General features: G+C 36.7%; 1 protein-coding gene across 1 annotated transcript; it reads left to right on the plus strand.

Moving 5' to 3' along the window:
- The first annotated feature begins 10213 nt into the window (after positions 1 to 10213).
- On the plus strand, positions 10214 to 10531 carry LOC149172022 (uncharacterized). The gene has a single exon (XM_089426170.1). It carries the CDS (start codon positions 10214 to 10216, stop codon positions 10529 to 10531), a length of 318 nt encoding a protein of 105 aa, XP_089282296.1.
- Positions 10532 to 15177: the final 4646 nt, after the last annotated feature.

The following is a 15177-nucleotide window of genomic DNA, read 5'->3' on the forward strand; positions in this document are numbered from 1 at the left end:
TGCATTATTTCAATTGAAGGGGTTTCCTCTAGTTTGTCCACCAAAAAAGGTTTGGGAGCCTGAGCTGGTGGAGATGTTTTCTTGGGCATCTGAGCATGGACGACATCTTTGTATGAAAAATCCGCAGCTGAAGATGGCTTTCCGACAGCTCCCCCTCTCAAACGAAGGGTTACCACCAATGATTTGTTCCTAGTAATGCTATAAGAAGAGAGGGGAAGAAGATCTTCAAGTTGTTTATCTTGAAAGAGAAGTCTCTGAAGGTCTGAAGGGATCCCAATCCGTCGTTCTAGCTCCAGTTTAAGATTCAGCACCAGATCTGAAGAGCTGACCCATTGCAGGATGGTTCTGCCTGTAGGCTGAGAAATTTAAACCTAAAAAGAGTCAGAGAAGGACCTAGACCCTGTTCCAGGGCTTCTAGTTCTTCCTAGAGCAGATCTGCCATGACGATTTTCCATCCGGGTCCTATCTGATTGATCAATGGCAGATCTGCCGGACCGTTCAACTTCGAGAAGCCTGAGAGTCGAAAACCCCGAGCACTTCTCCAGTTTAGGAGCCTGCAGTATGTGGCTGCGAGCGTGGGTCAGAGCTCTGGGATCTTCATCCATAACGATCATTCTGCGCAGATGAAGAGCCTTTAAGCAAAGCAACGTTTGGGAAATCTCATTAATCCTCGGTTCAGCGTATTCGCTCTCTCCCTTATTATTTCATTTGAGTAGACTAGATTTATCATCACGGGAAGGTCGGATTGGGGGCAGGGGTTCATCCGGCCGCGTAGCCTTCCCTCCATCGTGAGCATCCCTGCTCTGTTTGACTGTGCTTCCTGCGTCGATGTGAACTATGTATCGAGTAAGGAGAGGGTCCGAGCTATCCTTTGCATCATTTATCCCTTGCGGCGCTGATCCATGACTGCTCTGTTCCCTGGTTTCCTGTGTGGTGACGGCATGTTGCTTGCCCACTGTAACCCTAGCCATCGTATCGTTTCCCTTGTGTATCATTGAGGATTACCTATAATTATTATTATTATTATTATCATTATTATACTATAATAGTTAAAATATAGTATTATTCCTTTGGGTTTATAATATCAATCCCTTAGGTTGATAATATCAATCATGGTCAACCATGTTTGAATGTTGCATTGTGACAGGGATTGTCTCACCGTGAAAATAAGCAATGTTTATTTTAGTGTTTGTATTATTTATATTTGGGTTTACCAATGTTGGGTTTATAATATTAGTCTCTCAAGTTTAATATTATTCTCTTATGTTCGTAATCCCTTGGGGTTTTAGTATTAATGCCTTTGGTTTATTATTCCTTTGGGTTTATAATATCAATCCCTCGGGTTTATTATTCGCTTAGGTTTATAATATCAATCATGGCCAAACATTTTCAATCATAGCCAAACATGGTCAATGATGGTTGAATGTCGCATTGTGACAAGGATTGTCTCACCATGAAAATAAACCATGTTTATTTTAGTGTTTGTAGTATTTATATTTGCGTGTACCAATGTTGGGTTTATAATATTAGACCCTTGGGTTCATAATCCCTAGGGGTTTTAGTATTAATCGTTTGGTTTTATTATTCCTTTGGGTTTATAATATCAATCCCTTGGGTTTATTATTCACTCAAGTTTATAATATCAATGATGCTCAACCATTGTCAATCATAGACAACCATGGTCAACAATGGCTAAATGTTGCATTGTGACAAAGATTGTCTCGCCATGAAAATAGACCATGTTTATTTTAGTTTTTGTAATATTTATATTTGGGTTTACCAAGTTTATTAATCCCTTGAGTTTAAAATATTAATTCTTAGGGTTCATTAATTCAACCATGTTTATTAATTATTTTTAATATTTATCTTAGGGTTTGTATACCTTGGGTTTATAATATTAGTCCCTTTTGTTTAATATTATTCCCTTAGTTTCATAATCCCTTGGGGTTTTAGTATTAATCCCTTGGGTTTATTGTTCTTTGGGTTTATAATATCAATTGCTTGGGTTTATTATTCCTGAGTCATCCATGGTTTATTATGATGTCAACCATGGTCAACCATGGTCCAACATGGAATTATGATAAGGATTGTCTAAATATGAAAATCAATGATGGTCAATCATGTTTATTTTAGTGTTTATAATATTTATCTTAGGGTTTATATACATTGGGTTTATAATGTTAGTATTAATCCATTCGGTAATAATAATATAATATTATCATTATAATAATAATATAATATTATTATTATAATACTAATACAATATAATTGTTATTATTATTATTATATATTATATATTATTATTATAATAATATAATAATAATTATAATATATTATTATTCCATTGGGTTTATGATATCAATCCCTTGGGTTTATTATTGCCTTAGGTTTATAATATCAATCATGGTCAATCATTGTCAATCATAGCCAACCATGGTCAACCATGGTTGAATGTCGCATTGTGACAAGGATTGTCTCACCATGAAAATAAACCATGTTTATTTTAGTGTTTGTAATATTTATATTTGGGTTTAGCAATGTTGGGTTTATAATATTAGTCCCTTGGGTTTAATATTATTCCCTTAGGTTCATAATCCTTTGGGGTTTTAGTATTAATCCCTTGGGTTTATTATTCCTTTGGGTTTATAATATCAAACCCTTAGGTTTATAATATCAATCATGGTCAACCATTGTGAGTCATAGCCAACCATGGTCAACCATGTTTGAATGTCGGTTTGTGACAAGGATTGTCTCACCATGAAAATAAACCATGTTTATTTTAGTGTTTGTAGTATTTATATTTGGGTTTACCAATGTTGGGTTTATAATATTAGTCCCTTGGGTTTAATATTATTCCCTTGGGTTCATAATCCCATGGGGTTTTAGCATTAGTCCCTTTTGTTTTATTATTCCTTTGGGTTTATAATATCAATCCCTTGGGTTTATTATTCACTTAGGTTTATAATATCGATGATGGTCAACCATTGTCAATCATAGCCAACCATGGTTGAATGTCGCATTGTGACAAAGATAGTCTCACCATGAAAATAAACCATGTTTATTTTAGTGTTTGTAATATTTATATTTGGGTTTACCAATGTTGGGTTTTTAATATTAGTCCCTTGGGTTTAATATCATTCCTTTGGGTTCATAATCCCTTGGGTTTTAGTATTAATCCCTCGGGTTTATGTTTTCCTTGCATTCATAATTTCAACCCCTTGGGTTTATAATATCAATCATGGTCAAACATAAGCAACCATTGACAACCGTGGGCAATCATGGTCCGATCTCACACTACGAAACAAATTGTCTCCACTGAGGGTTTATATACCTTGGGTTTATAATATTAGTCCCTTGGGTTTAATATTATTCCCTTATGTTTATAATCCCTTGGGGTTTTAGTATTAATCCCCTGAGTTCATTATTCCCTTGGGGTTATAATATCAATTGATTAGGTTTATTATTCCTTGCCCAACCATGGCTTAGTATGAAATTAACCATGGCCCGACATGGAATTGTGATAACGATTGTCTCAATATGAAAATAAACGATGATCAATCATGTTTACTTTAGTGTTTATAATATTTATCTTAGGGTTTATATATGTTGGGTTTATAATATTAGTCCCTTGAATTTAATATTATTCCCTGTTGTACATAATCCTTTGGGTTTTAGTATTAATCCTTTAGGTTTATTATTCCTTTGGGTTTGTAAAATTAATCCCTTGGGTTTATTATTCCATTAGGTTTATAATATCATTCATAGTCAACCATTGTCAATCATGGCAACCATGGTTGAATGTCACATTGTGACAAGAATTGTCTCACCATCAAAATAAACCATGGTTATTTTAGTGTTTCTAATATTTATATTAGGGTTTAGCAATGTTGGGTTTATAATATTAGTCTCTTGGGTTTAATATTATTTCCTTGGGTTCATAATCCTTTGGGGTTTTAGTATTAATCCCTTGGGTTTATTATTAACTTGGGTTTATAATATGAATCATGGTGAGCTTAATTAATCTCTTATGTTTGTAATATCGATCACTTGCACTTCTTGATCCCTTAGGTTTTTAATATTTATTGTTTGGTTTCACTAATTCCTTGGGCTTATAATATTAAACGGTTGGGTTTATTAGTTCCTTGGGTCTATAATATTAATAATCCCTTTGGTTTATTATTCCTTTCAGTTTAAAATATTAATTCTTAGAGTTTATTAATTCAACCATGTTTATTTTAGTATTTTTAATATTTATCTTAGGGTTTGTATACCTTGGGTTTATAATATTAGTCCATTTTATAATATTAAATGGTTCGTTTATTAGTTCCTTGAGTCTACAATACTAATCATCTCTTGTTTTTATTATTCCTTCCAGTTTAAAATATTAATTCATAGGGTTTTTTGATCCAACCATGTTTAATTTAGTATTTTTAATATTTATTTTAGGGTTTTGTATACCTTGGGTTTATAATATTAGTCTCTTTTGTTTAATATTATTCCTTGTGGTTCATAATCCTTTGGGGTTTTAGTATTAATCCCTTGGGTTTATTGTAATATAATCTTTCGGATTTTAGTACTAATCCCTTAGGTAATAATAATATAATAATATTATTATAATAATAATACAATATAAATATGGATAGAGAAAAACGGGGGAGAGTGTTGAGGGAAGCGGGATGAGGGTTTCGCAGGCGAGGGTTTCGTCAAAGGAAGGGAAGAAGTGCTACTGATTGTGGAAGCAGTGCATCAGGACAGATCTCGGGAGTGAGATTCAGCAGTATAGGAGCTAAAGCAAGAAAAGGAAGAAAACCTAAAATCTGGGGGAGAAACAGAAGCGCAGGATCTGAGGGAACGAAATGGAAACGGAGCAGGGGAAGCAAGGAAGGAACGACAGAAGGAAGGGGACAGAACAAATGAAGGAGAGACCTCAGCAGCGGGTACGCAAAGGAGAACGGGAGCAACAAGTAAATGTCTGCCAAGGGTGACGAACAAACCCAGGTTTGTAATACCTCATAATAGATTAGATAAATATAGAAGCTACATGAAGGATTATGCTTTGATCTCTAAGTTTGTAGGATACTGGACAGCAGAGAAAGACCTTCTCAGATGGATCTAGCAAAGGTGGAAACCAAAAGGACATGTGGAAATAAAGCTGGGGGCGAACGGATTTTTTACAGTTATATTTTCCAATCTAGAAGATAGGGAAAGGATCTTTGAGGAAGGTCCCTACTTCATGAACAATGTTGGATTATTTATGAGACAATGGGTAGACTATTACAACCCAGATAAGGAAAAAATGTTAGCAGCCCCAGTATGGATCAGACTCTTTGGCCTACCAACAGAATTCTGGGACCCACAAATCCTTGAGGGTATAGGTAATGCAATAGGATCATTTGTGAAAGTGGCACAATCGACAAAGAGGGGAGGATATACAACATACGCAAGAATATGCGTGTACATGAACATAACAAAGCCACTTCCAGACACAATAGAGTTGGAATATCATGATGAGATTTGGCATCAATCAATTGACTAAGAACACATTCCCTTTCGATGCAGAAGATGCCATGAGTATGGTCATCTGTAATGAGAATGCCCTATCACGTTAGCAGAAAAGGAAAAGGAAGCAGAAAATGAGAGGAGAAATGAGGCAAAGAAATCAGGAAAGGAGGATAAGGACTTCAGAGAAGTGCAGAGGAAGAAAAAAAGAGGGAACAGCAAGACCCAGACGGACAAACAAAAAGTAATCCATAATATAGAATCCCAAAACAAGTTCCAAAATACTGCAGGAAGAACAAGCAGAAACAGAGGAGAACGAAGATGGGGAAATAGAAGGAATGTAAGTCATAAAGGAAAACGCAAACAAAGACGAAGATCAAATAGATAAAGGTCAAGAGAGGACAAAGAGCCCAATAGAAAACCACGAGGATCAATGAGGAATGGAAATAGATCCACAGAAAACAAAAGGAGAGGAACAAGAACAAGTAATGACGAAGCTCTTGCAGGAATGGAAGAGGCTCGATGAAAGATTTATTCCAGAGGATCAGAAGCAGATGTATAAAGAAGCCTTTCAAAGATATAAAGAGAAAAAAGGAATAATGGAATATCGAAGAGGTGGGAAATTGGAGATGTAGGAAACACATAATCTAGGAATGAGCAATATTGGGAAGGGAGGCAAAAAAAGAGGTAGAAGAACAATGAGTGAAACAATTCAAGAAGTCAGAGAGATGTTAGTAAATTCAGGAAGAGTTATACCTCTCTCAGAGGTACGTCAAACCCCCCCGAAGCTTTTGCGATGATCATCACAAGTTGGAACATAAGAGGCCTCAACAGTAGAGGCAAACAGAGGTATTTAAATGACAGACTAAAAAAAGATAAACCCAGCATAATGATAGTACAAGAAACAAAAACAAGTACTGAGAAAATGAGAGATATTTTGAATAGAAACAACAATAGATATGAAATGATGGGACAGGATGCGATTGGGAGTGCAGGAGGTCTGGTAATAATGTGGAACCCCGAAGAAATACAATTAAGCAATTAGATAAGTTTTCCAAGAATTCTAGCAGGGACTGCAAAGATAATAGGAACAACGGAGGAGGTTATTATAACAGGGGTGTACGGAGCCCATATCCAAGGAGAAAAGGAAAACTTTCTGCAAAATCTAAAAGCATTGAGGAGTCTAATACTTGGAAGGCAGTGGATCGTAGGAGGGGATTTCAATCTGATTAAAAGCTTAGCGGAAAAAAGAGGAGGGTTAAGGAGAATGGATAAAGCAATGGAACAGTTTGGAGATATGATAAGAGAGCAGAGACTGATCGATATTCAAACTATAAATGGAAACCATACGTGGAACAACTGAAGAGGGGGATTTAATCAAATTGCTTCACGACTTGATAGGTTCTTAATTTCTGAACAAATAATGATGAAAGATGTTTTCATAGAAGCCACAATTCTCCCGGTAGCAAGATCAGATCATTGGCCAATTAAAATGGAAATAGATCTCAAGAAAAGTCCGAACAAAAAACCTTTTAGATTTGAAGCATTTTGGCTAAGAAATGAGGGGCTCGTAGAGAAACTTGAAGAATGCTGGAGGAAGAGTGAACAAAAAAGAAAAAATAAAATGCACACCTTCCAACTCAAATTAAAGGAGCTGAAAGACAAAATAAAAAAGTGGAATAGAAAGCAATTTGGAAATATTCTAGAAGAGAAAAAGCGCCTAGAGCAAAGAATGGAAGAGCTACAGCAGATAGATATTCTAGATGGTATACAGGAAGATAGAATAAAGGAAGAAGGAATTATAATAAACCAGCTAGAGGAGAGAAGGAAGCAAGAAGAGATCTTATGGAGACAGAAGTCAAGGGTTCAGTGGCTTAGAGAAGGGGAAAGGAATACTAAGTTCTTCCATAAAGCAATGATACAACATAGGCAAAGAAACAGAATTTTCTCCATAAAAAACCAAGAAGGCCAGCGAGTCCTCCAGCATGAAGAAATTGAAAAAGTTTTGGTTACACATTTCAAAAACTTATTAAATGAAACTCAGGACAATAGAACAGAAGCTATAACAAAGATAAGCAGGGAGATTCCTAAACTGGTAACCAGGGAACAGAATTTGGCTCTGATGAGGAAAGCTACAATGGAAGAAGTGGAGGAAACAGTCAGGAATATGAAAAGGAACAAAGCTCCCAGGCCAGATGGGTACACAGTAGAATTCTACCAAGCAGGATGGCACTTCCTAGCTGAAGAGGTTCTAGAAGTGGTGGAGGAAGCTAGAATCAATCAAAGAATATGGCCAGGTATAAACTCAACCTTGTTGACTCTTATTCCTAAAACTGCCCAAGCGGATCAACCTGAAGGCTTTCACCCTATAGCTTTATGTAACGTTATCTATAAGATAGTGGCATCAGTGGTGGCCCAGAGGCTGAAATCTATTCTCCTGAACATAATATCCCCAAAACAAACTGGGTTTGTAGAAGGAAGACAGATTCTGGATGGATTAGTGGTGGCCCAAGAAGTAATCCACACTCTGAAAATGAAGAAGGAAAAAGGAATGTTGATAAAATTAGATCTGTCAAAAGCCTATGACAGGTTAAACTGGAGATATCTAGAAGCCATCCTTCAAGCCTTTGGATTCTGCGACAGATGGGTGAAGTGGGTCTTAAGCATGATTTCCACACTGAATTTCTCCATCCTACTAAATGGAGCTCCATCTATTACTTTCAATGCATCAAGAGGACTTCGACAAGGGGATCCCCTATCCCCCTTTCTCTTCATAATAGCAGCAGAAGGATTAGGTAGATATTTCAAAAAAGAATTAAGAGAAAGGAAAATTCAGGGTCTGAGACTATGGGGCAATCATACTACTGTCACCCACCAACAATTCGTGGATGACATCATGATATACTGAAAAGTATCCTTGAATGAGGTGAGAAGGATAAAGAGAATTCTAGAGGTGTTTATGAAAGGTTCAAGTATGGAGGTAAACAATGAGAAATCAAGAACATTATCTTTTAATATAGTGGAACCCATCAAAGATCATTTAACCAGGACCTTGGGCTTTAGAAAAGGGGAAGTTCCAACAAAGTATTTAGGAACTATGCTAGACTCATCATCCCTTAAAATAGGAAACTGGAAGTCCATCTTGGAAAAGATCATGAAAAGACTGGAAAATTGGTCTTTTCGCACTCTAAATCTTGTTGCAAGGGTCATTCTACTTAAGTCAACCATCCAGGCGATTCCGATATATCCTTTATCAGTAATGGCAGCACCAAAAGGGATATGCAATAAGCTGATAGAGATATACAGAAAATTCCTATGGGGAGGCCCTAAGCAATAAAAGAAATGGGCACTCTGCTCATGGGATAGCCTAACCAAACCAAAAGAAAAAGGTGGACAAGGTCTAAGGGACCCATCAGTTCTAAATCAAGTTCTAGCAGCCATATTAAGATGGAGATGGATGCAAGGAGAGAAGGACCCGTGGAAAGAAATATGGACAACAAAATATAATATGCCATCAACTCCTGAAGAAATATTAAGGAAATAAGAAACACCACGAGGATGAGATATATGGAACTTGACTAATCAAAGCAGAGAATTAGTTGAAGGACATATATTTTGGGAAATCAGAGGGGGTCAGAATGCGAGATTTTGGGAGGAAGCGTGGCAACAAAGGGAGAAAATGTTGAATCTACAGGGAATGCAGGATATCTACAGAACATGTATGGACAGAGAACTCATTAGGGTCAAAGATTATTGGATAGAAGGAAGAGGAAATGAAGAATGGAGGGAATGGAAATCAATGGAAGACTGGAATAGGAATGCAACGGAGGAACAAAAAACAATGTTCAGTAAGGAATTAGAGTCCAGGAAAATAAAAAATAGAGGAGGCAATGATATTCTACGATGGGGTAAAGAAACTAAAGGAACTTTCACTATTAGAGAAGCATATAAGGTAAAAATCCAGCAAGAGCAAGGAGAAGATGAGCAGAAATGGAGGAAGCTCTGGAAAAATAAATGGTGGCCGAAGATAAAGATGTTCGTGTGGCTGGTAGGGAGAAAACGCATTCTAACCTGGGATCGAATCCAAAGAAGAGGATTCTCAGGCCCATCAAGATGATGCCTCTGTTATCAAGAAGAAGAAGATCAGGAACACCTACTCAATGGCTGCAGAATGGCCCAGTTCGAATGGGATAAGACTAAAGATCTATTTTTGAAAACTGAACAAAATCCACAGGACATCATACAAACTCTAGGTAATTGGGGAGAAGGAAAGTTTAAAATCCCGGTGGTAAGAAGAGCCTGGAACATGGTGGCAGGTTTTAATGTGTGGAATATTTGGAAAGAGAGAAATGGACGAATTTTCCAGGGGAAAATATCAAATCCAGAAGAAGTTTGGCAAAATACCCTTAAACAAATCAGAGAATCAATCCTCGCAGAAATTTGGACAGAGGAAGATTGGAAGACCTCTGAGGAAGAAGCAGAAATCCTAAAAAGGTTAAACCTGGAACAAGAGATGGTCTTTCAACAAAAAACAAAGCAACACCAACCTATCGCTGGCCAAAGTCTTGTAGTCTTTCGTAAGCCACAGTAAGGGTTTATTAAGCTTAACTTTGACAGAGTGGCTAAGGGGAATCCAGGTCCAGCAAGATATGGTGGAATCTTTAGAAAAAAACAAGGAGAGGTAGAACAGATCTATGCAGAACATGGAGGAACAATGAGTAATAACGAAGCAGAATTTATGGCAGCTTACCAGGGACTCAAAATTGCTACAAGAAATGGATATAGGAAGATAGAGATCGAAGGAGATTCAGCCCTGGTCATAACCACCATTAGAAAATTAATACAAGGGAAACATTGGGAGCAGGTTGTCAAAAGCTGGAGAACAACGAGTATAGTCCAAGAAATTGAGGAAACATTGAAAGGTATCGAATACAAAATCACCTCACATGTCAGGAGAGAAGGAAATAAGCCTGTGGATTGCTTGGCTAATTGGGGAAGTAAGGAATTATTGGGGAAAGTGGACGACAGCTAGACAAATCAAATAGAGATGACAAGATGGGATAGTTTAAAACAACTCATAGACAATGATAACCATGAAACAACATAATGGTAATCAAAAAACCGTGGAGATCTGGAGCGGGAAGTTAAGGCAGGTTTATTCGGCAACAAAGACAGGACAGAAGGACGGCGGCCACTCCTCCCTGACATTAGCAATTAATGATAATTCAGAGCAACAGGTACGCAGTCCAAAACAAAACTCAGAAAACACCGAAGAGATCATCATTCAAGTTGCAAGGGGGAAAGGAAGTGGGGGGAAAACTCATCATAAACGGAAAGGTGGCAAGAATTCTATAAGGCAGAACAACAGAAGGATGAAAGACAGCAAGAAGGTGAAGAAGGTGGCGAGGAAAGGTGAGACCTGGTAGAGGAACCAAAATCAACAGCTCAAACGAACCAAAATGGCAGCGAGCTAGGATAAAGGAGTCTAGGCAGAGCGGGAGGAATTCAAAGACAGACAATTTGAACGGAGCAGAGTAAAAATTGAATTTGAAAGTTCAGACGAAATGGAGAATAACCAGGACGAGGGTTTTCGGAGTAAGACTTTTGAAACAGGTCAGAGTAGCAAAGGTACTAAGCGAGGTAGAAAATATGGAAGAAGGAAAGCTCGCGAACAGAGAGGCAGAGGTAGACCCCGGCAAACTAACATCGGTGAGGAGGGGAATCAGTCTCAGGGAAGGCGAAAAAGGGGGAAGAAATCAATCCGCATGGCAGTGCATGAAGTAGAACAGGCGTACAATCTAGAGACAAATGAGGATATAAGGAAAATCATTGATGTTATGGAAGACAGAGTCTTGGATGAACCGTCTAACCCAGAGATGGAAGAATGGACAACCCAGCTGCCTAACCCGGGAAACACCAGAGGTAGATTAATTCTATACCGTTGAGCTCTTCACACGTACTGGATTCTGAAGCATCTCTTGGCGAAGACCATGGAGCATGTAGCGGCAGAGATGGTGGAAATGGCTCAGGAAGCGTCGGCAGTGAAGAAGGAGGTGGCGAACATTGAAGGGATGCTGCATCAACAGAACGAACAAATTAAGGAGATTCAGGAGATGCTGAGGGAGCTGGTGAAGACCAAAGAGAGCAATGAATCCAAAAGGGAAAGCGCGGAAAATTAAGAGGCCTGTTAACTATCTTTTTTTATTTTAGATGATATTGTTTTGTTTTCTAGAAATCAGTTTGCATGTCACAACAATAGTAGTAAAGATATGTCTTTTAGCAGATCTTTGAAAGAACATTTTTTGGGAACTTTTGGAGTAAAAAGGTTTAATGCCCTGCAAGTTTTTAAGGACAGTATGTAGAATGAAAAATAGTATTCAATATTTGATGAAGAGGAACCAACAGATCCGGTTTCCCATTTGGACGGATTGAGGTTTCTTAGTTTGTATTTTTAAATTTTGATGTAGATAATAGAAATGCAGTTGTTTACAAACAAAAATAATACAATATAAATGTTATTATTATAATAATCATAAATAATTGTTCCTTAAAAAAATACACATAATAATTCCTTTAACCCAATTCTAATTATCATTGGATCATGGTTATTATTATGAATTAATATTATTATTACAATAATAATATAATAATATTATTATATTATTATAATATATAATAATAAATATATTATATTATTACTATAATAATATTATAACTATTATATTAGGATAATAATGTAACGCTAATATAATATTATTATCATTTATTATTATTAATAATTAATATTATTAAGATTTATATTACTATTATAATATAAATATAACAATTATAAATATATGAATATAATAATTATAGATATATAAATATATAAGAATATGGTGGTTATATATATAAGAATATGGTGGTTATTTTTTTATTATAGCTATTAATGATTATCGATAATTAGTTTTTTAAAAAATACACATAATACTTATTTTATTAGGATTCTAATCATTATTGGACCATTGTTGTTATTATATGATAGTATTATTAATATTTAATATAATAATAAATATATTATATTACTATAATAATAATACCATATTACTATTATTATTGTGATAATTAAATATTATTATTATAATATTATGATGATTTATAATATAAATATATAAGAATATGGTTGTTATTATTTATATAATTATTAATATTGATAAATAATTGGTGTTTAAAAAAATACAAATAAGAATTATTAAGATGGTTGATATAAGCTTATCAGATTATATCAACTATATTGGAAATGTGATTGTGCTAATTTATTCATATTTTAATTCAACAAATTAAGGAAGGAACACATAGTAAAAAAAAACCAGTTGCTGTAAGTCACAATTGTTACTACCTATTTTAACCATTGTGTGCTCTAACGAATCTACCAATTTCTTTTTGGTCGCAACCAACCGCCATCTCTCAAGCAAAGTTCTGGCCTTTACAAGCAAGTCCTACCTACAAACAATTTTTTTTCCATGGTATTCATATACATTTTTGCCGATTTCACTTATATGTTCTTTTCTAAATTTTATTATTCCTTCCTTGTTGTTGTGACCAAGCGAACCTTCATCGAAAACAGATGGCGCCAACGCTCTGGCTTCCAAGCTCGTGGTAACCTATTTTTTTATGGGCGACAGGTTTCCGTTTCGGTTACTGCCCGTAAAGGTTGTTACTCCTCTTTGTTCTCATTTTTTATTACTCTGCCAACCAGACATATCTTTTAACTCTCTCTTTTTACTCAATGTAATTATCAATTTCTATTACAATATCCAATTATCGGCATGATTAACAGTGTGTACGTTTTCAATTTCTATTATTATTTCAGTTTTTATTAGTTTTTATAACTATATAAAAACTACTAAAAAAAATACCTACAAACTGAAAGTATTTAAGAAAAAGCAGTGCAAAAAACTAAATAAGTGCATAAAAAAATCATTACGAAAACATGTAGGACACGACTGTTTTAGCACGACACAACAACAAAACCAACATAAACTACCCTGAGCAAATGCAGTCCAACGAAAGCATCCAACTCGACCATCAGTGTAATGCCCTATGGTTGTTGCAACAGTCAGGCAGAACGGTCGAGCTCACAGTGCGAGTTGAATGATGGAAAATAGGCAAGCTACAGTTGGCAAGACATAGGTGAGGTGAGTTGTAGTTAAATGGGAGAGCGAGCTGGTGTAGCAAAGAACCAGGCCGCGGACTTATAGTGGGTGAGCGAGTAGCTCAAGTCCACGAGCTGAATTGAGCCAAAGGCAAGAGTCACGGTGGTTGTGCAGCCGAACATTATAAATGGGCGGGCCGACGTATTAAACAACAAACGAGCCAACGGTTGTGTGTGTGGTTGGTGGGTTGGTCGAATGCCCCCACACAATGATGGAACACATATGTATAGGCGAGGTGAGTTGGAGGTTGGATCATTTGGACTTGGACACACAAACAAGTGCGAAGTACAAGGGAGTCATAACTTAGTGTTGTGGTAGGAGTAGGATGCCGAGTTGATGAACTCCATGACGGGTGAACCAACAAGAGTAAAAAAACAAAGGTCGGGCAAGGTGGAATGGTGTGTGCACCTGCCGAATGAGTTCGGTGAATGACTGGTTGGAGACTTTGTGTAGGGCGACCCGCGATTGGGCATGCTCAGTGATTGTGAACGACAAAGTGTGAAGGGTTGTAAACGAGGTGCAACTGGCATGTGCGAAGGTGCGGCTAGGCAGGCATGCACGGTGACATGGGTGGGCGCTCAATTTGGGAAAACGGAACGGTTCATTCGATGAGCTGAACGAACGCGTCCAGGGGTAAATGGAGAGTTGGGTAGAACATGCGGTGACCATTCAGGCGTGTCGATGAGTTGGAAAACCGAGTTTGCTGATATTGTAAATTTGGCTAAGTGTAAATTTGGAGTTTCCCAAGATTGAATTTATACATATTGATATTGTGGGCAGACTCATTATAGGGAGTTGACCCTCCCTTTACACTATTATGCATTTATATGTGTTAATTTTGTTTATGGTGAATGTTTATGGTTTTCACTATGTATAAAGGAAAACATAATACTTGATAAAGAAGAAATAAACTAAGTATCGAAAGTTAGGCGTAGTCCACAATTATAAGTATTGGTTAAAAGAAAGTGGTCGGTGGTGCTGCACCTTCCTATAGTGCGGTTGAAAGAGTACTACCAGTATAGGGGCATGAAAGTTGGTATCAGAGCTGATTTAGGTTTTGTAGGAGACGAATGGTGAAAGAGGTGCAGGTTTTGCAGGGAAACTGATCTAGAGTTCATGACAGGTGAAATCTTTGGTGAATGGTCTATACTAGATCAAAGAGGAAGCTGATGGTTGAGATGGCAAGTGAACCCTAGGTTGTGACAGGGGAGTCTAGTCACAGTATAGGTGGAGCTTTCATGAATAGGGTATTTGAAAGATTGGAAGAATGGGATTCTGATTGGACTTTGAAATTGGCCAAAATCATGAAGGATCAAGAAGGCAATACAAAGATGAAGGAAGAATTCGATGAACTCAAGGATCGATACAAGTATACAGAATGGAAGTATACATAACTAGAAGAGGAAGTCAAGGAAATTGGGGAGGCAAGAGATCAAGGTTTGGCAAAAATCTTGGAATTGTAGCAATCTATTGACGATGCAAA

The sequence above is a fragment of the Pinus tabuliformis genome, chromosome 4_2 (genome assembly GCF_031772625.1).
Source record: "Pinus tabuliformis cultivar Carrire ecotype Pingquan chromosome 4_2, CPIR1, whole genome shotgun sequence".
NCBI classification, from domain to species: domain Eukaryota; kingdom Viridiplantae; phylum Streptophyta; class Pinopsida; order Pinales; family Pinaceae; genus Pinus; species Pinus tabuliformis.